This window comes from Ammospiza caudacuta, chromosome 2 (genome assembly GCF_027887145.1).
Source record: "Ammospiza caudacuta isolate bAmmCau1 chromosome 2, bAmmCau1.pri, whole genome shotgun sequence".
In the NCBI taxonomy this organism is placed as follows: Eukaryota; Metazoa; Chordata; class Aves; order Passeriformes; family Passerellidae; genus Ammospiza; species Ammospiza caudacuta.
In genome coordinates, this window is record NC_080594.1 from 30,358,659 (window position 1) to 30,383,437 (window position 24,779).

Sequence of the window (24,779 nt, forward strand, 5' to 3'; positions counted from 1 at the left end):
ACCCAAATGCCATATTTTCTACCAATCTCTACTGAATTTCTTTATATTTATTCCAAGCATTTCTCCATTTGGAATGGCAATCCTGTCTCCTAAAGCATTGATAAGCCCTACTCTTTCTTTAAATTGTGAACTAAATTCACAAAATTTAGTTACCTGACACTCACTTGAAAATACTGTGATCAGGGCCTTGCTTCATTCCCACCTGATACCAAATTACTGATGGCTACTCACTGAGAATATTGAGAATATTTTTGAGTTGTGCATCCTTCTTATTGTCATTTCACCTGTAGGCTTTCTCCCTGGTGAGGATATTTCCCAGGACAGTCCAGCATCAGTTTACATCACACCTAATACCTGTTCCTCAGCATTTGCAATTATGAGATCTCCAGGAAGACAAAGCCAGGATATTCAGAGTGATGCCAGATTGGAGGACAAGAGTCTAAACTGATAAATGACCTTTTCACTTTGAGGAAGACTTCCCAGAGATGTTGTGCAGTCTCCACCCTGGGGAGGTTTCAAAGCATCAGTAGATAAAGTTGTGAGCAGTCAGGTCTGATTGCCCTCATTTGTGCAAGAGGCTGGACTGGAGACATGCTCAAGTCCATCTATGTTTCTATTCTTTCTCAAATCTGATCATCTGATCTTTTTACTCTTTATGTTTGTCCTCCTGAGATTTTGATAGTTCCTCTTATCCCAGAGCCTGCTTTCAACAATTCCCTGTGTTCTCTGGGGGAAACATCATCAGATCTTGCTGATGGTGTATCACAGATGTGTAACTTGTTTTACCAGCTGTACAAAGCCTTAGGTTCCAGCTGATTTCCTTCTTTTCTTTATTACATCATATCAGTTCCTACATACAGTGTTGTCTACAGGCAGTTTGCTGGTGACAGCAACACTTGTGAGCAGTGACACAGCCACAGGACCCTGTCATTGCCACCTTCTGGACTGTGCTTCTGTACCTGCAGGTGGCAAGCATGCAGTTACAAAATGAACCTCCTCACTGCCCTGTGCCTTCATCAAGCCTGTCTTTCTCCCATCCCCCCAGCTTCCTTACCCATGAGATGTAACATCTTGGCGCTCCTTCTCAAAGGAAATTATTTAATCTAGTCTGTGCTACACCAGGGACGTGTACACTAACTGGCACAGCAGCACAGCTCACTTGGGCCAGTGTCTGTCTGTGAACACTGCATAGTTTTAGTTTTTCAGTGGTGCACTGAAGTGATCAAAAAAGCTCTTATGTTGCAATTTTGGGCAGACCTCAGAAAAAGTAGGCATGCATATTGCCATCAGTAACTGGTCCACATCCATCACTTGCCCCTAGTTCTCCTACCACCTTGGCCTGTTCATTTAACCTTATCTAGCTTGCCCTTGGAACTGAAAGCCCAGCAGGTGTTCCCTGTCTGCTGGAGGAGAAGAGGTGCAGAACCCTTTTTGCTCCCTGGGATGCTGTGTGTATCCATCTGTTTCCCATCCATGGTGGCACTCAGGGGTGTGTGACTGGACTGCACCTCCCAGCACAGCACTTCCAGGGGAAGGCTGCCCTTCCTGCCATGCTCTCTGCACTGGAGGGAGCAGGGGCTGGTTAAAAATAAATTTGGGAGCAGATGGTGAGGCAGATTATTGTTCATCCTAGGGTGATGATGATGATGTGCCAGCTAACTGCTGGTTGTCTATCAGAATTAATCAGAAGCTGTTGTGGCACATGATCAGTGAAACCACTGCTCCCCCTGAAAAAGGGAAGAAAGAGCAGAGATACAGCTCTGTAAAATAAATTGTTGGAAAAACACTTGTTTTGAAGAAGAAGTTTCTAATGGAGAAAAGACTCTAATAAGCAAAACAGGAATGTTTTTAGGATTTGAGTTTTTTTAAAATGTGCTAACACTTTTATATATCTATAGGTATGCTTTGCTTCTGAAAAGCAACTGGGAAAACTTGGTCACTTTCTTCTTGCATTTATTTCACTGGAATTGTAGATAATCTGAAATAAAAAGATTTAAGAGGTTTATAGGACCCTTTACAAGCACTGTCTCTATTGCTAGTATGAAATGTTATCCATGAATGCACCTGTTTTGGATTTGTGATCAGTGTCAAGGGAGAGGACTTGACACTTGCTGTGCTCAAAAAACTTCACAAATGTTAAATCTCTATACTCACAAAACAGACAAGGCAAAAGCTGAAACCCACTGAGCTGAAAGGCAGTATCAGTTCTGATGCTTTAGCAATCTGAAGGGTAGTTTAGCCCTGTTACCTTCTTTTTCACTCACGAGGTTAATGAAATGGTTTAACAATTAGCAGTGATGGATCACATTAAGAAATAAAACAGGAAGTGCGTTCTTGATTATTGTTAATTAAAAATAATGGTAATTTTTAATTACGTAGTCCACTTAGATAACCTGTCAGTCTATTTTGTTAAGCTACTAACGTGTTAAACCAAATTTCTTATTTTGTGTATTCAGCTTCTGTTGTCCAGGCTATGTCATGGCATCTCCTTTCAAAGTCCACCTAAGCTGATGTCTAGGGTGTAATTTATGGAAAATCTATGCTTTGTTTTAAAAGGTGGTATGCTAAGTGTTTTTTATCTAAGACTGTCAGTTCTGTATAGTCTATTCTCCGCAAATATAAAAAAATACAAAAATTTGGATGAAATTTGCTATTTCTTCACATTTTAATCTGCTCTTCTTTTATACTTTCTATTAAGCAGGTAGTGCTGTTTTAGGTTATACCATAATCTGAGGGCTCTGTCTGTATGTAACAGGGAGTGTTAAGTCAAGGCAGGGCTGAATTCAACTGCTTTAGCTTTAATTTTTCAGATGGTCTAATTTGATATGTTAAAAATAAGATAGAATGGCTAAAGAGAGGTGGGCCTCCTTACTAAAAATTTGCAGGTGTCAGACTTTCTGTTGCTTTGTCTGGCATTGCTGTGAGCTTCATCAGCCTCTGTTTTTAACAGTTGCATCAGTGAGATGGCAGATCACTTGTGGGTTATCTGCAACAGCAGCAATCTGGAGATCAGGAACCCTGTTAAAATATTCCTGATACTAACAAGTCATTTTTGTTTTGCTTGGTATAGAAAATGGTGAGAATTAAAATAATTTTTTTTAATGGAGTGTTTCTTGTTGTGCATAAGTCAGACTGTACTGGAAAACTGGGCTCACTGGCTTTGTTTCTGATCAGTTCTCCTGTGTGTTGCTGCAGGAAGGTCAGGCTCTTACTATTTGGCATCTATAGCACCTGAAAAGCCCTTTGTTATTTATTATTTTTACTAAGTGAAATAATCTCAGGAACCTGTTTATTTCATCGCCCTTGCCCTTCCAAACTGCTGCTTTTGGTATGCACGTTGCTGGAGTGAGAGCATGGTTTAAAGGAAGTTGTGTGCACGTGGGGTGGCTTGCTCTTTAAATCTTTCTGAGCACTTGGATGCTGGTAAGGTGAGTTTGTACAAACCCTGCAGTGCGGAGGCGCCTGGCTCCATGGGTGAGCATTACTCAGTTTCACCATCAAACCCGTGATGAGAGACTGCAGTACAGAAGGCAAAAATCGCCCTTAGCTCGAGAGATATTTCTCCTCTAAGAACTGTAATTGAAAAAAAGCACCTTCTTTCCAAGCAGGTAGCAGAAGTGAGAGTGCTGGGAATTTGCTCTTTGAAGTGTTGTTAGCAGAAATTCTGTTTATTAACACGAGCCTGTGGCACCTGTGACTGTTTCACCAGGCCTCGCTGTTGTTTTAGTGCCTCTCACCTGTGGAGGCCCATGTGGTTCCCACTGCATGAGTCAAAAGAAAAGGACAGAGAAGGTAAAAAATACACATCTCTATTCTTTCTTTCCTGAGGCAGTGTGGGAGAGAGGTACTCAGACCTCAGTCCAGGCTTCACAAGAGATCCTGCCCAGTATAATGGGCCAGCACTTGAGCAGCCTCAGCAATTTCTCCTGCATGTTTCACCTGGTGCCCTGTTATTCCTTCCTAATTTCTTTTTTCAACATTTTTGTAGTCCTAGTCTGTGTTAGTTTCCCTTTATGCTCCAGGTTCCCTCCTGGCATCTGTGCAGTTCTTTCACTTAGAAACTGCCAACTTATTTCTGTCCATGGCAATTCTGGCACCGTCCTGCAGTTTGGAGCTCAGCTCAGTCCCAGGGAGCCTCTCTTTGCATTTATTCTCCCTTACATTTCATGAGAAAATGGGGTCCTCCCTGGCAGCCTCTGGCAAGCACTGCCCAAGCTTTCAGGGCTGCTCCCATTACTCTAATGGCTCTGCATGGACAGAGGGAGGAAGGGTGGTTAAGCACTAAGTGCTGTCTTTGGAGGAAGCTTTTCCATCATCACCCTTCTTTGGGTTTCTCTTCACTGTCTTCTGCCAGCTCTGGCCTGAGGCCCAGGTTTTGTGCAGGTCGGAGCTGGCTTGACTGTAATCCTTCTCCAGCCAGGAGAGGTGGCCCTTCATGGAGCACTGCTGGGACTGGTTTCATGTGGCATGTAGTTTTCACAGGGAGCAGGGGAAAGGTATTTCCTTTGAGAGTAAAGAATAAAGAACTTCTGCACAAAGGAGTATCTAAAAGGCATAGCATTAAGAAGAAAAGAGAACAGTGGGTGGCTTGACTGTCCAGAAGAAAGTCTCAAGGAACAAAAAAGAATTCATGGATATTTCTGTTTCCTTGATGGCAGATAAGAAGTGAGGCTTCATGTGCTAAAATGTGAGAAATACAGAATGGATGAGTAGATTGACAAAAATACCGTGTAAGGCAGCAGTTAAAAGGTGGCATTTCAGGCAAAGGGTGTGTGCAGAAGTTTCTTCAGGAGATCTGTTACCTTATGTATGGCTGAGAATCCAGGTTAGTTGAGTAGAAAATGCTGCCTTGCATCATCCTTCGCATTACCAGCAGAAAGTCAGCTGAAAAGCAGCATTCATTCTCATTACATACTGATGTATATTTTGCAGTGCTGGGGCACCTTCAAAAGCTGCAAGCTAGGAGCATGGTCTCTTCCACCAGTAAATTGTTGGTCAGTATTGCCCATAAATTATTTCAAACCTGTAGGAAGGAGGGTAGTGTGATGTCTGTTCTGGTAAGTCTGTCTTTATTCTTAAGTAACCAACATGGGAAAAACCTGTTTTGTTTGTTGTGAAGGGCCTCCAAAACATCTTGGAAAACAAAAAGTGAAAAGTGGACTTAAGAGCAGCTTGTTCTCGTGGTGTTGGCCCATTCCATTACGTGCTGCTGTTGAAACTAAGGCTGGAAACACTGTGCAGCTTGGAGTCCTGCTTTAATTCCTCTCTCTTGCTATTTCCAGCTGCTGCCATCCCAAGCACTGGTATGGAAACACACACTTCTGATATTGGCCCCGTTAGCCTTTCAAATGCTGCCTTGGGACTATGGTTTAAGGATTTTGTTCTTGCTCTTTGTTCTTAAATAGATTTCTGGTGTGTACATGAGCAGATTTGTATGAAATGCAAAGTCTCAGCATCCACTGTGTCTTCCCTTGGGTGCCCTTCTTTTTAACTAGATTTTATTATAAGGCAAAAAATGACATTTTACATTTTTTCTATTAATCTGTATTGTTCTCTGTTGGTGGCTCTGGGTGCTGATGCGGGAGATTTTTCTTGCTACACACGAACTCTGATTCTGAATTCTCTGAGGAGAATTTGAAAGGAAAGGATTTAAGTTGTTGCCATTTCTGAGCAGTGGAATTTGAAGCCCTTTTGGACTATAAGTAGCATAGTAGGTGTGAAAGAGTTCTGGATTTCTCTGCTCAGGGAATGTCTTGTATGATACTGAAGGGATTTGGTAGTGGCAGTGAACATGGAAGAAAAGATCTCTCAGAAAATCAGAAGTACTGCTGTAGTTTAACAAGTGGATCTCAGGCATGGGGAAAGTATTTAACATTTGCCATTGCCTGAAACAGAACAATGTAGAAGAAGCTTCTGAAACCTTCTGTTTTTCTGTCCCCAAACACTTGAGATTTTCAAGGAGAAAAATGCTGGCCTTATGTATTTGAAGGTGTTGCCAAGGGTGTCTTATCTTGGCAATTCCTCCTTCTATTGTTAACAGCAGGGTTCATTTTGTGCCGAGAGGGTCTGCAATGAGTGCTGGACACTATTCTTAGCCATCTGTAATAACATTCTAGCACCACCTAGAATTCTTCCAAATTATGCCTAGGATAATGTAACTGCTGGAGTAAAATCCGCTCTGCAGCCTAACAGAGGGACCTTCTGTTTCCAGGACTGCCAGTCCCTCGGTTTTTATACATTTACACACCGCTCTCTGGAAGAATAAATAGTACATGAACATATGCATTGGCTAAGTGAAATTTCCTTCTGATTATAGTGAGGCACTATTTAATGGCATTTATAAAATATGTTTCTTTCATCTTTTGCTATTCCTGCTGTGTGTTGAAGAGTATGCCTTTATCTCTTTTGTTGTTAAGTTACCCTCTTGCTTTAATTTTTTAAACAAATTGATCATTTTTTTCAAGTTAGTGAGTTGCAGTTTTGAAATCTTCTGAACACGTTTCTGGCAGAATTACCTCATCTAAATCAGAAATAGTGCTACTGCATGAGTGCCCTTAAAAGAGGTGGCTGCTACATCTATTACAAGAACAGCATTTTTGAAAGGGAACTGATTGACATTTATCCCAAATGAAATGTTTACTCTCTGTTTAATACCTGCTGGGCAATTCAATACTCTGAATCTGTATTAAACATGTTTAATATTAAAATGTTTAAAAAGCATTATTAAGGCTCAAAATAGGTACTTAAAAGTCAGATCTGTATCTTGGTATGCATGTGTTATGAAATGGTGAAACACTGGGTTTTCCACTTACTAAATTCATAGAATAAGCCCTTTTCAATCACCCATTTTCAAAGGCTGATTTGGAGGGTAGGAGTATATATGACTCCATCCCAAACCTGTAGGCTGGGGAGTTGAATGCTGTTCCAGGAACCTGGATTTTACTCTCCTGTCTCCAATATACAGTCCCATTTCATGTTGAACAGCAGGTTAGTGAAGACAAGCTGTTGGAAGGTGAACAGTCATTACTCATTCTCTAATTCTCAGAAACCTATAATAAAACCTTATGGTCTGATACTGAGAAGGATCAATCTCATAGCTGTTGATTCAGTAGGATTTTTGCTAGAATATGTACAGACTTGAGAAAAACTGGATCAAACATTTGGGGCACATAAAGTTAAAAGGAATGGGTTTTTTTACTTCATTGTGAGTCTTGATCTTATTTGTAAACAGTAGATTACACAACTTTCTTAATAATTCAGACATTGTGAAAAAATTAATAGACATTTAAATCTTTCTTCAGATAATAGTATTAGTTACATTATTTGTTCCTAGCCCCATTTTTAGCTGAAGTACCACGCTTGACATTTTCTAATGTGCACTCCACATGCTTCCTCACTCATCTGAGGCAGAACAGTGATAGAAAAGATGTTTTAGCAAATTTCTGTTTAGGATCTGACAATAGGATATGTCCAGCAGTGTTAGTATTGGCTGTTGCTGTGCCTCCTGCCCATAATGGTAATTGTATGTACCTGGTATTAGGTGTTCAGAAAAAGAATAGGGGCATAGAGAAGATGCTGTAGTTCATGAGGCTGTTACTAGGAGAGCTGTCAGTTTTGGGGGCAGGATCTGTATTTAGCAGTCTGCATCTGCTCGGGTGCAGTGCTGTTCAAGGAGTGCTGTGTGCTTGGCTCCAAACTGCAGCCTCTGCACTGAGCTGCTCTGGGCAGCCCTGCCCATGAACCTTTCAGTTCTCTGCTTTCAGGTATCACCCACGTGTCTGGATTTGCCCTGACACTGTCTCTGACCAAGGCTACTCATCTCAATTGCAATATCACATATCTTCTTTATAGTTAGAAATTATAAAGCAAATTGGGTGAAGTCTGATGTGTTTTGGATTTCAACGGCAGAAATGGATGGTTTATTACAAAAGTGGGTCAGCGAATCTTCCCCAAAGGCTGACATTTTCTACACATGGCCCAGTGTTTGTTTTCATGCCATGAGTTCTGACAGCAGGGTCTGTTCTGGGCTATCCCAAACAGGACTAATATAAGAAGTTAAACTTTCTGTGTCACATTTCAAGAGAGTACTGCAATCAGCCCTGGGCTGTGGAGTGGCCCCAGGAGCATTAGATCCAGTGGACCATGAAACCTGTCTCAGAAAGATGAGATGTGGCATTACATTTTATGTAACACACTGTGCTCGTAACTGGCTCTTTTATTGCATGTGTAGAATCACTGAATTACTTGCAAGGGAGAATGGTGTATTGCTGTGGTGTTCAGGAGACAGCTTTAGTTGGTGGATTTCTCTTGTTTTTACCTAAAGCAGCTGCATTTTTGGAACTCACATGTGGATAGGAATGTGCTAGGGCCTGTGGGTTTCCAGTACAGTGAGGAAAGAGGGATGGGGCCAGAGAAGGCTGCCTGATGAAATTAACAGCAGACTCATCTTTCTGTGTGGCAGGAATACATTTCCCACTCAGACACACTGGATTGCTTTCTCGTTGGGAAGGTGAGAACAGTTTGATGAGGGCTGAGAAGTCTGCTTAAGTTTGGGAGTCACTAAAGGACAGCAGCTGCCACAGTCTAATCTGCATTATGATTAATCCATTTAACAATCAACTGTTTTAACAATTAGCTCTGTTACCTTACATTAAGGTCATTAAAACTCTCTTTGCTTTCATTTAACCCCTCGGATTGTCACTCCTAGTAGGTTGAGTGTCCTTATAGCCTAATGTAGATTATGTAATGGTACCTGATGATCCACTGTTGTAGCCTGTTGTAGCCACTTGGCCTACTATTTGTTTTTTTAATGACTCAGCAGAGATGTGCCTTTAGGTGCTGCTGTAAACAGTCCTCTAAATCTTAAAAATCAATGATAAATGAAAGGAATTTAATTCTTATTTGTACTGACAGCACTGTCTGTTACTTAGGTTGCTAAGCATTTTCATTTCATGAGATTGGCTCATTGGTGGAGAGCAGGCATAGGAATTGTTCTGTGATTTTTGTTCTGTTCAAAACTTTGTCAAACACTTACTGTACTCTGAGTTTTTCCCATTCTATGCATCTGACTATGTTTAAATTGCTTAGGAAAATTTAATTAAAAACAGTATTGAAGAATGGGCTGATGAGAAAACAGAAGGGGAGACCAGAAAAATGTATATTCTTTTGCCTCTGTAATATTGTTCTAAATGGCAATATTCTTTTCAATGCTGTGAAAAGATCTTCCATCTCTCTGGCTTGAAACAGGAAATTTGTTTGATGACCAGGGCTCGAATCAAGAAGCTGAATTAGCTGATCTAAGAGTGTGGGGCAGAGAGGCACAGGAATGAGAAGAGGCTGAAATTGGAAAAAGAAGTCCAGGAAAAGAAGAATGAATGGAGAAGTTTGAGAAGTGAGTGAAGCCCATGCTGAAAAAGCAGGACAGCAAGGAGAATAGGACCATCAGTGAAGGAAAAACCCAGAACTGGGATGGGAAGCAGATGGGAAGAGCTGGATAGGAAAGTTTAGGTGTGGGGCTAGCAGGTAGAACAGCAGATTCCCACACAGCACCTATCTTTCAAGAAGCTAGAGCAGCACCCAAGGTGTTTCCTTGTCCTCCTGCCTTTGTTGGAGGAAGCAGGCTGGCACAGCATCCTGCTCCCCTGCAGCACTAGCAGGATGTCATCTTGCCTTTGGTGAGTCAGGGGGCAGGGGCCTGAGGAACTGAGGGCTCCAGGTCTGCAGATGAACCATATGGCTGCTGGCACAGCATCCCATGGTGGGAGGCATTTGTCTGCCTTCCTGGTGGTAGGGACCTAGGAAACTCCTGTCCTTTCCTCAGGGTCTTTATACTCTCATTTTAACATTGGCTGAAGCACTCAGAGTTAAGGAGTGCTGAACTAAAGCTGCCTCTGCATCCTGTAATGTTTTTTCTTTGACGTAATTCCTCCCTTTGACAAAACATGCTTTGCTCAATGAGAGAGAGGAATTTACTTATAGAATGCACTTTTTGTCTGGCTTGCTGCAGAAAAAGGAAAAATGCAGTGTAAGAGTCAGGGAATTATTTAACTAAAGTGACTGTAGAAGCTACAGGAACATGATCTGATCCTCCAGGCTATCTGAGTTTGTGTGAGGTTGAACTAGTCATTTTAAGCTTTTCACAGGCTCTCATTAGCCACTATGAGAATATCTAACTCACTGGAGATGTCCAATCCCAGAGCCTGAAAGAAGAGTGGTAAGGATACTGCACGTTCTGTTCTGAAAAAGAAGTTCCAGAAAAGCATCTCAAATCAAGTACTGCTCAAATCAGCAGATACTTCTGAAATTTTGCCATCTGTGTCTCAGCTCACTCACCATGTAATGGTAATAATGCTACTTCTAAAAGAAGATTGTGGGAGATTTTGAAAATAAATTAGCTTAATGTTTTGTGATGCAGTCAAGAAAAAAAAATTGGATAAGGGTGAAGGCTGGAGGAATATAAAGGAGCTGAAAGATTATACTATGAACTAGTGTCATGCACCTACCCTGTAATGCAAATGTCTGCCATTAACATGGAGTTCATCAACTGGAAACTACAAAGGAGAAGGAAAGATACAAAGGAAAAGAAATATCTGGGAACATTGCTGGGTCTTGTGATAATTGAGGCATCACTTTCATGATCTCTTACAATGTGATCTTAAAAGATCTCAGTGGCTATCAGAGAAGCACTAATGCCTTTGAGCCTTTGGGAGAACTCATCTGGACACTTGTCTATACTTACATCTTCAAGCAGAAAGGTGACAGCAAACTGGAGAAAGGGCCAGTGAGGCTGCTAGCAAAGTCAAAAGAATAGGTGGCGAGTTTTAAAAGGTAAAGAAGAATGAAAAATGCAAAATGAAGATTGAGGGATGAACAAGACAGCAGTTTGTAAATACACCTGAAGGATTAACAGCAAGATGGAAACCTGATGAGATGAGATACAGTTGTTAGCAAAACAGTCATTAGGTTTGAGATAAATGGGAATTAAGTTGAGGTTGAAAATCAAATAGTTTTCTGAGAGAGTAGTGAGAGTCTTGGGCAGCATCCCAAAGGACAGAGTGGAAGAGCCCTTGTTGGGCTGGAGGTGAGGTTTGAGCCCTTGGACAGGGGGGTAAGCAGGGCCTGGGCTCAGACCCAGGAGTCTGTAGCCAGTTAAATGTGTTCACTGTAGCAGATGCTGCTTGCACACTAGGACATCCTGCCTTCAGTGCATGTGGGTGGTTGACCTTTTCCTTCTCTCAAGTGAAATCAAGTCATTAGGAATTATCTCTAAATATTCTGGCCCTATACTTCAGAGCTTCAGCTGCTTTAATCTTAGTAAGCCTTGGGGAGCCAGATTACCAGCATATGTGCCCCCCAGAGTCCAGGAGCATATGAGGAGATCTCTTTCAGATGGCTGGTTTTTAACATGCAGCCAGAGAGGTCTGTTGAGTGCCTGAGCATGTGTTCAAAGAAGGGGATGTATGTGCTCTCTGGTAGCATTTCCAAGATGCAGAAAAGCCTCATGTCTGTTTGCTCCAGGATATCTCTTAATCCTGGTTTATGCAGCATTTTGGAATTGAAAAACTCTGTTGTGTAAGGGCTGAAGGAAAAAATACATCGTTGGAGTGGAAACATTGCCGTTTCCAGCCTTTGGATGGCCTCCACTTCATGTTTGTCACATGCAATTCATATCTGAAAGGAACGTGTGTCACTGCTGATGTGATGTGCCATGTCATAAAAGCTTTGGTGACATTTTTTGACCTCTTAAAAACTAACGAAAGAGGTTTGCAACTTGTAAATGCCATCTGCCATGGCAAAGCAGCTTCCCAGTTCTCTAATCACATATGCCTCTTGTGAAATGCTGCATCACCTTGAAAAAACCAGCATATTAATGGAGGAAGCTTGTCGTTTCACTCATTCCCAAATTCTTTACATAATTCATCTATTAAATTTTCTTTTGCTTATTATGAACCCTGAGGGGTGGAAGTTGCAGCAAATCAATGATAGCTTTAGGAGTTCTGTTTCATTAGAGCTGTATTTACGTTCTGATTTTTTGGTACTCTGAATTGGAACCATTCTCCCTATGATCTTAATCTTTTGCAGATACTCATGGGGCTCACAGATGGAAGTGTGAAAAGTCTGAGCTGTCTCAGGAACATGTAACAGGACTTGGGGGGTGTGTATAAACTGGGGAGTGTTCTTCATTAACCTGTGTTTGTTCCTGTGGTCCATTAAGGCAACTGAGATGTGCTAATTATTTTTAATTGATTCAACTTATGTCACACTGATAGCCTCAGATGTGGGATAAGGAGACCAAATGTTGGGTTCAGTTTTTGCTGGGCTGACAGCTTATATAATGAACAGTGTGGAATCAGTAGGGACAGTTTTTACAGCCTGGAAAAAAAGAAGCAAAGTGTTTCATGCTTGGATAGGAGAGAAGAGCACTTTATCCACTTGTGTTTTACTTTGCATAGTGCTGTTGTTGGCTGCTCTGGCTTTTGCATGTCAATAAGACAAATTTTCTAAAGACAGGATTTACAGGATTTATTGCAGGAAATGTGTCCATATTGTAGGGCACATACACAGCATGCATTAATTTCTGAGTAACAATGAGCAAAAGCTGCTTCAGATGGTGCCAGAGTACAAAACTGCATCTCTACAGACTGGTGAGAGGCAACAGATCTCCCTTCTGCCAAAACCAGTGCTTTTTGTGTTTGCTGAGACAAGTGTGAGCATTGTCTAGCCCTCACCACCAGCACTGAAGAAGTTAGGTCTGTTTTTATCGCTGTATTACAGGCAGGGAAGGAGTTCTGCTGAAAAATGAAGTGACAACACTAGCAAGTCTGTGTAAGCAAAAAACCAAGATCCCAGAAGCCCTGGCTTGCCAGCCTGTGTCATTACATCATGCCCAAGTGCCCTGGGCAAACCCTGTTCTTCTGACTGTGTTTGTCCATAGCATTGGTGACATAGAAGGCTTCAATACTGATTCTAATTCTGATTTTTATACATAAGATTATAATTTCTGTGGCAGGACCTATCCTCAGGCTTCTTATTGGTAAAAAGATCTTGTAATTTCTTCATTGGGGTATTGAGAGGTGAGGCTAGATGTTCATGGGTGTCACAGAATGGATAAATAAAAAATATCACCCAGGGGCAAGAGAAATGAAGAAGCCTGTGAGCATCACTCTGGATGTCATGTTCTGAGGTGGCAGGGGTATGTTCTCTGTCCAGCACTTGCAAGACAAAGCCATCACAGTGTTCTGCCCCCTCCTAGCAGAGCAGATGGAAAGGTCCCACTGTGCACGTACCGCCCCAAGGGTCCTGCTCACAGATGGAGTGATGAAACCCAAAAGCTGCTGTGCAGGAGTTCAGTGGGGTTTTTGTAGCTGCTTTGCCATGTAGCCATTTCAGTCTGACCTATTTTTATAGATCCTGATGAGGTCTGCAAAACAAACTTATTTTTAACTGCTGTTCACATGATTCTTATCTTACCATTCATAATTTTAAGAAGCTAATATGGAAGTTGGGTGGGATAGGTTTTTGCATTGGCTGCTCTGCAGTAATGACTTTTTTGCCTGGTTTGGTCCTGAAACAGAAAGAGAAGCCATCTCTTTTTTGCAGTAGCTGCAAAGTGACAAGAGTTAGAATATCAGTTCCTGCAGGCTGGTTGGTGCAGTGTAAAACTGCACTGTTTTATTGTGAAATCAGCCTAGTGGTGTGGCCTGGGAGATAGCAGCACAGGCACCTGAAACAGAAGATATTTGAACTCCTTAGAGGATGCTGTGTAGCTTTTTATCACAGCCCAGTCATAGCTGACATTTAAAATGTGCAGCAAGGAGGGAGGAAGATTAGGAGATGTCTCAGTAGAGGTATTGCAGCCCATCTGGGCTTTTCAGAGCGAGAAACTGTACCCTGCTGGGTATCCCAGGCTGGTATCAAAATACTTCCTTTGCTGCCTGCTTGAATAATAACCAGGTACACCGTGTGTGGGAAGGGATTTTTGGGGCAGAAAAACTCCTTAGCATCCAGCTAAGGGAACAGCAAGGCACTGCTGTTGGGAAGACTGCATGACGAGCTGGGCCTGCTGCTTTCCTTCCAACACTGAGCATCTTCTCTGGTTTTAGGAACTTTCCGCTGTACGTTCTGCGAGACTGAAGTGGAGGAAGATGAGTCGGCCATGCCCAAGAAGGATGCAAGGACACTGGTGGCGAGATTCAACGAGCAGATTGAGCCCATCTACGCCCTGCTTCGGGAGACAGAGGATGTTAACTTAGCCTATGAAATCCTGGAGCCAGAACCCACAGAGATTCCTGCTCTGAAGCAGAGGTGGGAGCGTGCCTGGTCTTTCCTCACTGCACTGCTTCTTTGTAGAGTGTTCCTCTGCTCTGCTCTGTGGGGCTTTCCCAAACCTTGTGCAGGACTTAATTGTACAGCACCAACTATGCAAACAGCTGACAGATTGCCCCAGGGCTGTGTGGTTTAGAAGGAGACAGGGTGCTGTAACCATTTTTTACTAAACAGCCCTCTGCATGTATTTTTCTATGAGGTGGGATGCTTGAATTGCCTGCTGCTTGCCACGCTGCAGCTGGTATGCACACCAAGCCCTTGGCCCAATAGTTAAAAAATGCAGCTGCTTGATAAAGCTCTGAAGGTGCCACCTATGCTGTCTTCTACCTCTCAAATACTTATCTGTCATCTGTTCCTTTTGCTTCTACCCAGCTTTTGAAACGAAGCTATCTGCAATCCACACCTTCTATTTCAAATCCTCATATAATAGTATTCTAGTTTGAAGACATTACTTGTAATAAGCAGTTTTTTCCTTCTTATTTTGTCCAACTTGTTACACACCTCTTCTTTTCAGGAGAAGACCATGTTGGAATCAAAAACTCCTTAAAATGTTCTTACCCATGGGAAATGACACTTTCTTTCAGAACATTCCTAGCTTTACAAAAACAGATGATGTTTAAATAATGCAAAAAGATGTGGGGAGCTGTCAGTTTTGTCAGCTGTGGTGAAATGTGATGCACTTCTCTGTATTTAAAAAAAAAATTAATTATACACACGGGGGAAAAGAGCTGTACCATGAGGGGAAGCATTCCCACAGTGCTGTGGGGTGCTTGGCTTTAGTTAATAGGAGAGCAAGCAAGATACTCTTTTTTTCCTCTCAGGCTAACCTTGAGAAAGAATGTTCCTCATATATTCATGCTAGACAGCTTCTAATTAATATAATAAAAATTCTTTGTCTATTCATAGTCTTTTTCTAGCCAAGAAGGTAGCTATTTTTCCTCATCATTTTGATAGAAAAACAGAAGCAATATAAAGAGCAGAAGAGATTTTTCCAAGGTCACTCAACGTCTCTGTGGTGATATGGGAAATTCTTTGAAGCTTTTATACCCAAGCTGAATCACTAGACTTTTCTTTAAAATCCCTTTTTCAGTAGTTTAAGTAGTAGAACTGGGATAACCCTACCAAAAAGAGAGTAATTTTTCAGTCTTCCCTTTTTGTGTACAGGAAATTATCACAGCAGAGGCCTGGTGCAGTCCCATGATTAAATCGCAGCACCCACTTACTTGACTCTTAAATACTTAAAAAACATTGTAAATGATTAATTACTCTGTGCAAGGAATGACAAAATAAATAGGCAGCTTTTTAAATGCTTACTTGAACACAACTTGCTTCAGCACATACAGTGATTTAATTATTTATTAACTCTTATTAATTCAAAGCAGTTAATTCCATGAAAGCACTGCTGTGAGATTTTTTTTAAAGTGCCAAACCCTGGATTATTTACCCTCTCTGTTTTTATGGAGTCTTGAGAGTCTAAAATCATTGACAAAACTGACATTTGATGATTGTGAAACAAACCAAAAAGGTCACAAAATGCCTGTATCTTCTCTTTGCAGTAACTTGGGCAACTCCATGTGTTTTCAGGAGAGTTACAGCTCTAGGTGGCCGCACTGGCACTGCAGAACTGTCATTCACCTGCCCTGGGAAACTGGGTAGATCTTCATTTATGTTTTCCTAAGAGGCTGTTAATTTTCTTAATCGTGGGAGAGCATGAATTAGCCCCACAGGTTTCAAAATAAACCTGTTTTACTTAAGCCCTTCTCCATAGTTTTTGAAAAATTATGGATTTTAATAACCCTTCTATTTCATTGTGTCAAAATAGCATGATGTCAATTAACAAAAAATCTTCACAGAATTAATTTTCTGTGGTCATGCTGTCAAGAACCATGGGTTGTCTCTTATGAAGTTGAAACTCTTAAGAGCAGCACAATGAAAATGTGTTTTGTTTTATCTCAAATGTGGCAAAAAAAGAGAGTTATTCCCATTATCCAAGACCTTTCTTAATAGTCTGGGCAGGATTGAGATGAAAATTTCAAGTTGTTTGCCCACTGCACAGCGTGGTTTCTGTGGGCCATACCTCAGCTGTGTCAAGGGCTATTTATGTTGCCTTTAAAGGCAGCTAAACCACTCATTAAGGGATTTCCATCAACGTGAATAAAACAGACTAAATGTAGCCACATCTGGGCCACTGAGCTGCCACAGTTCCTGCCTGCAGGGTGGCCAGGGTGAAGTCTGGAGCAAGGTGGGGAAAAAGTAGTTCGTGGATCTAAGAGAGAAAGAGAGATTTAAGAGATCCCTTCATCTGCTCTGTGCTGCCTGTCAGGCAGCTCCCACACCTGGCCTTTTGTTGGTGCCTGGTCCTTGGTGTCTAATGCTGTACTTTGGAACAGGTTGCTCCACAGTAAGTTCTCTTCTTGCAGAATGAAGTGTTCCCCTGCCCAGGTAGTCTTGGGGTGGTGCTCACACCTACCAACAGTGACATCAATTAAGGCACACTTGCAAAGCTCACTGGGGTCCAAAATCAGGCAGAAAGTGTCTGGATGGCTCCAGCTCAGTGTAGGACATTGCAGTAGATCACATGAAGTAATTAGTACTGTAGGTGTCTCTTATAAGTGTTACTTTCATTTTTTAAACGTTCCTGACGTCATGGAATAAGTGTTTTGCTGCTAAATGGTTCTGTGTAGGAAAAAAGTAAATTTCAGGCACACTCCCAGAGGCTTCTATGCAAAAGTATTATTAGGTAGTTCCTGGCACTACGGAGGGTTTAGTGTCACGCTGTAGTCATGGGGAGGGAGAGCTTGGGGGAGAGCTGCATTGTGCATCCTGTGAGGAAAGTGGATTACATAAAATCGTCAGGGAAACGCTGGTTAGAGATTTCTATTGTGTGGGAAGCAGAGTGGTGCTTTTCACAGAGCACACGCCTGTCTTGGGGAGCTGAAAGGTACCAACACTTGAAATAACACGCTGGGGAGAAGTTCTCTGTGTGGCTCCTTGGGTTACATAAGCAATCCCTGTGCATGAGCCTTCTGCCCAAAATTCAAGGCTGCTGTGAAGCTCTCCTAGCAGAGCTGGCTCTGCAGGATTGCTAAGGACACAAGACATGCTAACACAGATGCTGTGAAGTATTTTGTTAACAGATCCCAGCCATTCCACTACTGAGAGCCTGTGAGTAGCTCTCGATCAACACTGTGGCTGAACACACCAATATTTTTTATTTGGGGAAGAGCAATGTTCACCTACCTGTGTCATTTCCCCTCAGTTCACCCCTAAAAATCCAGCAGAATTAGCTCATCAAATAGTGGTAATGTCCTTACTAAACGAAAAAACCCACATATTAGTCAGGTCTTCTCCAAGTGCAACTTTATTTTAAGCTTCTTGGTTGGAGAAAAGGTCATTGGGTAGACAGCAGCAACTGAACCATGCTCACTGATGACAACTGTCAGCTCAGCTGGCATCCTGGAGTATTCCTGATGGATTTAATCTGGACAAGAGAAGGAGTCAAGGCAGGGCTGTTCCTCATGAAAAGCTGTAGGTACCCCTGGCAATTTGATGATTGAAATTTTATGATCTGCAGTGGATTTGTTTCTCTGAAAAGATGAAATCTCATTCTGAAGTAGAGGAACAGTTACATTTGGCTTTCCCCACTCTGTATACATAGCAGCACAGGCCAGGGTGTGTTTTAGGCTCGTAGCCATCATCAGTGTGCAGAAAATATTTCACCTGATAGCCTGTTTAGTCAGATCCAAGCAGGAATGGTTTTCTCCATCAGTCTTCTGAGCTAGAAGGAGCCCTGCAGGGAAATGTGCAGAGAGCAAAGGAGGGCTGGGCTTTGACTGCCATACCCTCCCTTCACATGGGTCAGCACCTTCATTTCTCCACTTTTTTCACAGTTAAGACAGTTCTTCTGTCTCCTCCTGCACTGCATCAGCACACAAAGCCTTTTGTACAGTCCCAGTCCTCTGATTTGAAGGTGCTTTCACTTCTTTCTTCTCTGCCTGGGCTCCCCAGTCCTCCCAGGGCTGCCTCTGTGGATAGTACATATCTCCTGTGTAACACAGGAGAGGTGACTTCTCAAGTGCATTGTCACTCACAGTTCAAGCAAAGGTTTGAATTGTGTTTTTCATGGTGAGTTAACTCCTTCAGGAGTCCTGTGATTAATAACAGTTCACAGCTCTGAGCATGCTGAGTCCCTGGGCCTACTATCTACCTTGGTTAGACTTCAGTGCTTTTTCATGCAGGATTTGGCTGCTGTGTGAAGGCCAAAAAGAGGCTTTTCCAAATACCAGACTACTCTTTGACTGTGTTTTTCTGCTGTGGCTTTGGTTTCAGGGAATTCTGGCATGTTATGCCTATTTTAACCAAAGTGCGTTTGCATCTCTAGTGCTGCCTCTTATTTTCAGTGTCTGTGGTGGATGTTGCCATGGCCCTATGTAGGGTTTCCCAGTAGAGATCCACAAGTTTCCCAAACCAAAAAGCTGGCACAGAAATTCCTGGCAGCACATGTTAGAACTGAGAATGAAAGTTCTTAGTGCAGATCATAAGGGATAACTAACCATCATTGAAGTATTTTTGTCTAAGGAGGAGCTGGTTCTGAGAGCTGTTTTTCTCTCTTTAACTTCCATGTAGCAAGGAGCGTGCAGCTGGTGCTGGTTCAGGAGCAGCAGCTGGCCTTGCAGGGGGACACCATCGGGAAGCCTGGACCACAAAGGGGCCATCGTACGAGGACTTGTACACCCAGAACGTCGTCATCAGCATGGAGGACCAGGAGGATCTGAGCCGCTCTGCAGGCGAAGGAAAGCCAGCCAGGGAGAGACCCATTTGGCTGCGGGAGAGCACGGTGCAGGGGGCTTATGACCCCGATGAAATCAAGGATGGTAAGAAATGCACAGAGCACAAGTACTGCTGGGCTGGTACAAGGCCTTTACAGTGCTGTCCAAGCCATCTTCTGGTGTTTGTGTACAGCTGCTGCTCCCAACACTGGAGTGTCTGCTCCCCTCTGCTGTGCAAAGCACCTGTGTGTAGGCAGATGGAAAAATTCCTTAGATCCGGGATTGAAATCTAGGTCAGTAAAGCGGAGCTGTCCATGAAATTTTGTGGGGGCTTCTAAAATGTTAATTAAGTGTTATGTCTTCCACCTTGAGAGCTTATTGCTTCTAGATGAAGGTCTTTCAGTTTCATCTAGAAAGCTGTCTCCCTAATAGGTCACTGCTGAAAAATAACATTTATTAATGTTCAGTGACCCTGAAGGCTACTAAATCTACCAGCACTGTTTATATGCTCCCAGCCTTCTTGATAATTGTTTCTCAAAACTTGTTATGTATGAAGAATACTCAGAAATACAGCTTCTAGAAGTACAGTAGGAAGGTCTGTCACCATGACAGGTGAGTCTTTATTCCCTTCTATTTGTTTCTCATTATCTCTGCTTTTATTTTCATTCGTCTTGGGGTCAGTTTATCCACAGACCAATGGTCAAAATCTTATAACCATTAGTAGAAACATTCTGCTTTGGTATGTGTGCTGTTTAAGATTCCATGCCAAAATTGGAAATGGAGACCTTTTATAATTTTTACAAGAGTGAGGTCAATAGATAGAGTAATTTTAGGATTACTCTAAAATTATGCTACTTTAGGAAGAAAATATGGCAAAAAGGAGTCATATGTGTGAGTATGTGACCCTGGAACTCGTGCCATGTTCAGGAGAGGACTGGAATATTTAGTTGTAGCAGAAATGAAGAAAATATATGTGATATAATGGTCACAAGATACCTAAAGAACTTGTTCACATGTAATGCTGTCAAGTGTATTATGGATCCCAAACCATTTTTCAAATAGATTAAGCAAAGTGAGATGATTGAACAACCTGCTCCTGCAGTCTGTAGCAGATGTTGTTGTTACTCACCAGCCATGGTGAGTTCTCACCCCATTTTTCTGCTAGACATTCAATTCACCTGTAGTTTTAAATCAACTCCTTGAGACAGCTTTTGATGTACACAGCATAAATGTTTCTCAAGAAGTCACTGAGGGACATGGGGGTGGAATATCTCCTTACAGGGTGGTGGCATCGCTGCTTAACCTCCTCAGCTACTGGAGATCAAAGAGGGAGCTTGTGAAAATAGCCTGAACAGGAAGGACAGGACAGAAACTTGGGACCATTGACGGAAAAGATTCTCCGCTTGGATCTGGCAGAAACAGTTCTTGCAAGCAAGAGACAGCCCCTCTGAGCCACAAAGTCAGCCTTTGTGGAGCTAACTCTGGCTGTTGTCATTTCACAGCTCTCAGTGTGATGAGCTATGATATTATTTCACAGAAATGCTCTCCTACAGCCTCTTCTGTTCCACAATCACAAGCAGTAAGCTGAGCACACAACTGCCAACACGATGCCTTTATTCCTCCTTTCTTTCAGGAATTTGGCAGTGCTCTAGTATTAGTAGTTGTAGCCGTCACCTGTTACTACAGCTTTGTTTACAATGAAAACAGAATTCTGATGAAATTAGGTATGGTTCTCTGGACCTTTATTTTACCAGAGGAAAGGAGTGACCACCAACTGCCCTGGAACTTACTTCCTTCACCTTATTTTTTAATCTCAAGGTGAAAAATGTAACTAGCACATTTCTAACTGGGGAAGGAAAAGACTTGGGAGCTGCCTGCCTGGAGGTGGTGCTGAAAGCATGAGGGTCTGTGTCTTGGAGAGTGGGCAAGTGGCTGCCTGTATGAGGGCAGAATGCCAACACCTCAGCTCCAGCAATGCTTTTTAGGCCTTATTTTTTTTCCTCCTCCATATTTAATTTTTTGTTCTGCTTTTTGTCTTGTGTTTTTTAGATTTGGTTTGTTTCTTTTTTTCCAATACTCCCTGTAGTTCTTTTGGTCCTAGGTGGACTCACAGCCCTCTCACTAAATGTAGGATTAGGAGAGGTTTTCTATGGGATGCTACTTTTTGAGCAGAATTTTACCTTTAGAATCCCTCAACTGCAGACATTCTGCCTACCAGAGCCATATTGAACCCTCCCAGCTGTTGTTCAGCCAAGTTTTCTGAAAGAGGAGCACAGGCCAGGTGTGTCAGCTGGGACACTGCAGTCCCCTCCAAATAAGGGGTGCAGGTAGGGAGCTACAGGGACTGTCTGGGCTGTGTTTCACTTGGAGAGCAGGCACTGGTTAGTGGTGTGCTGCACAGCTGGGCTGCAGGCTGTCAGCTGCATCTGCTCCATGCCAGCACCATCTCCCTGTAAGGAGCTTTTCCCCTGTCTTCCTGGTGTAGGTGCACCTCTGAGCTCAGCAGGCATGGCTGCTCTAAATGTTGTTTCATAACACATGATTTCCACATATTCTTTGTCTGCCTGGATCAATTTCTTCTCTGTGTTAATCCTTACAGGCAGGGAGCTCAGCAGGTTAGGGCCTCGGCTTGGGGTCTGCATTTTAAGGATTGCTTTGCTTTCTGCTCCACTGTGATGCCTCAGTTTGACACCTCCCTGGGGAAGTCTTTTCCAGGTACCTGCCCGTCGTGCATTTGTTGTCTTCACTTTCAATGTGCTCCTGGTCAAGGCTTCCAGCTGGGAGCCACATTGACTCTTGGCCTCCCAGCTCCTAGGAAATGTCAGTACTTGCTCTGCCATTATGAGATATGACTGTCTCTGTCTTTGAAGGGAGGAGGAGTTGGCATAGAGAAAGGATGTGACTTTGCCAGCTGAGCTCAGTGGCAGTAATTACTGAAGGTTTAGAAAGCTCTCAGGGCCATCACACGGATCTCTGTGAGGAAATGCTCATTCCCTCGTGTCCCTTTGCAGGGGGCCGGGATCTGGATGCGTTCCAGGAGCGTGAGGAGAGCCGGGCGGCCCTGGATGACAATGAGGAGGTGATGCGTGCCCTGCTCATCCACGAGAAGAAGACGCCTTCCGCTTCCACCGTCACCGTCAGCGGCGCCGCTCCTCTCTCGGGCGGCAACGCCAGCGACTCCGAGAGTGAGACCAGCGAGTCGGAGGAGGAGTCCCCTCCCCGCCCCGCTGCCGCAGCCACCGCAACCTACGGGCTGGAGGAGGAGGAGGAGGATGAAGAGTTCGAGGTGGTGGCAGAAGACCCCACTGTCACGGTGGCTGGGCGCCCGCATTCCTACAGCCAAGTGAGCCAGCGCCCCGAGCTGGTGGCGCAGATGACGCCAGAGGAAAAGGAGGTTTACATAGCCATGGGGCAGCGCATGTTCGAGGACATGTTCGACTAGCTGTCCCTGCCAGGGCATTTTTTTAAAGGTGACTTTTTAAGGCAGAGACTCTTTAGCAGAACAGAAGACTGGAGCGCATCTTCCCTACCCTGTGCACAGGCAGGGTCACTGCAGCTCAGCACTGCTAATCTCAGGCATCCTGCTCGCCAGAGCGGGGGAGCAGCAGAGCTGCATGTGCCAAAGCACACAGGGGAGAACGAGTCTCAGAAGTGAGGATGCTTGCATGGTAAAAATCTGCTTCAGGGTGCCCTGCACAGGCACTGCTTTAACCTTCTCCAAGGCCCTAGCAGCTCTTTCTCCTGATGGCTTTAAGTTGATTTTTGTTGCAGATCCCAGTGAAGTCCTCATCCCTGCTCTCAGGGGACATAAGGGCTCTGTAGTTTGAGCAGAGCCCTCTGCAGAGGAGGGCATATGTAACATACAGCTGCCTGTGCTCAGTGAGGGGAGAGGGGAGGGAAATATTTGTCTGCTGATGGCAAGCTCGTACAGGGCTTGTAGCTGACCCTCTGCCCGCAGCCACTGGCCACCAGAGTGGCTCTTTGTAAGCAGGCCTGTAGGCAGCAACCTTTTCTTGCTCCCATTCGCTCCCTGCTGGGACTCAGCACCTCAAGGTCAGGTGTAACTTGAAACAGGCAGAGCGAAAGCCTTGGCAAGCACACGCAGTCAGTCACTTCTTGTCAGTGTAACAAATGCCCTCCATGGATCTGAGCTGCCAGTGCTCTTACTTGCCAGGAGAAACCTTCATTTTCCAATATTGCTGCCTGTTGTTTCTGCCTAGCCCTGTCCATGAAGACATGCAGACAGTTCACAGTGGGCAGAGCTGCTGTCAGGCAGTGCCAGAGAAGTAGCATAACTAAGTTTTATCTGCAATCTCACCAGGGCTATATGATTTTAAAAGGAATTGTACAATTTTGAATTCTGCTTGGCACACTTTTACCACAGAAAGACATTTATCAGTGCCTATAGAGCAATATAATGTTTTTAATGTTTTTCTCTTTCAATTGAAAATGTTGTTTTTTAAAAATTGTTGTGTTTTCCTACACAGTGCTACAATAAAACAAAATTGTAAAAGAGTTCTGTGTTCCAGAGTAGGGGCAGCATTATGTGCTGTTCCACTTATATGGGCGGTACAAATTTGCTGTTCACTGAGACTGTAAATCTGTTTTATACTAACTATGCTTTCTATGTTCTGCTAACCTTGTAATGCCTCCTTTGTGGTTTGATTTTCAGCTTCTCAATACTCTGAATCCCCTCTTTTTCAAATAGTGTTTTGAATTTTCTTTTAAGTCATTTTAAAGAGGAATAAATAAACAGAAACTTCTCCCCTTTTTCATGTTTCAGTTTATCTTGTGCCTAGTTGGGAATATTCTTTGCTTATCATTTTGATTTATTGGATTCAAGGAAAAAAATAACAATTTAAGGTCTGCTTTGAGAGGACCATTTGAAATCCCACTGCACATTGTTTCTCCGTAGCAGAGGTTCCTTGAATGCCTCCTGGAACCTCCTGCACTTCCAGGATGGATGTTTCATTGCATCAGTGCTGTGTACAAAGCAGAGGCTGCTTTTGATCAGCACTTCCATTTCTTTCCTCCTTCCTCAAGGGAAGCATAGGCTGATGGTAGAGGGCTTGCGGACATGGTGCTGCTGGTTAAAATGGTGTACTTATGTAGACAGGCTTCCAAGATCTTGTATCAAGCTTCTAGATATCAAGTCACAGAGCTGATAAGTCAGATTCAGTGATCACCTAGCAGAAAAAAACCCATGCTGTACCCATTCTGTCTAGATTTAATCTGGCTGAATTCAATATTATCACTGGAGAAAAGCAGGTAGATTTACAAGGAGCCAAAAAAAGAAACTGAGAACTAATCCTGAATACAGAAAACTGCTCGTGGTCTAAACTCACCAGGGCTGTATACTGAGTTTTCAGTTTGCAAAATCAAGCTGTAGGTTTAGTAAAGATGAAGTGAAGAAATAATCAACATAAAAATCTATAAAGTAGTGGTTTTCTTAATAAACACATTTAATTGTGGTTTGTGCAGCTGTTGAGGTTTTTGTCATTCAGCAAGGCAGGTCCTGCCCATGGGGAAATCAGAGCGGTGGTTGTGGGGTTTGCCTTCCATCTCTCATGCACCACATGCAGCCCTTGGGAGGACTGGAGAGGTCAAAGGTGTGTGAGCAGATGCCATCATTGTTTCCTGCCCTCTCCAACAGTTCCTGACATTAGAAAGGATGGCTGCTCTGCT

At 43.1% G+C, this 24,779-nt stretch overlaps 1 protein-coding gene across 2 annotated transcripts in view; it reads left to right on the top strand.

Moving 5' to 3' along the window:
- GTF2E1 (general transcription factor IIE subunit 1) overlaps positions 1-23,851 on the top strand; it is a 49,294-nt gene extending 25,443 nt beyond the window's left edge. For both annotated transcript variants that reach the window (XM_058825381.1, XM_058825383.1), the window contains exons 3-5: positions 14,103-14,304; positions 18,952-19,199; positions 22,106-23,851. In XM_058825381.1, coding sequence (XP_058681364.1) covers positions 14,103-14,304; positions 18,952-19,199; positions 22,106-22,536 — 881 coding nt within the window. In that variant the 3' untranslated portion in view covers positions 22,537-23,851. The remainder of the gene's footprint in view (positions 1-14,102; positions 14,305-18,951; positions 19,200-22,105) is intronic.
- The last annotated feature ends 928 nt before the right edge of the window (positions 23,852-24,779 follow it).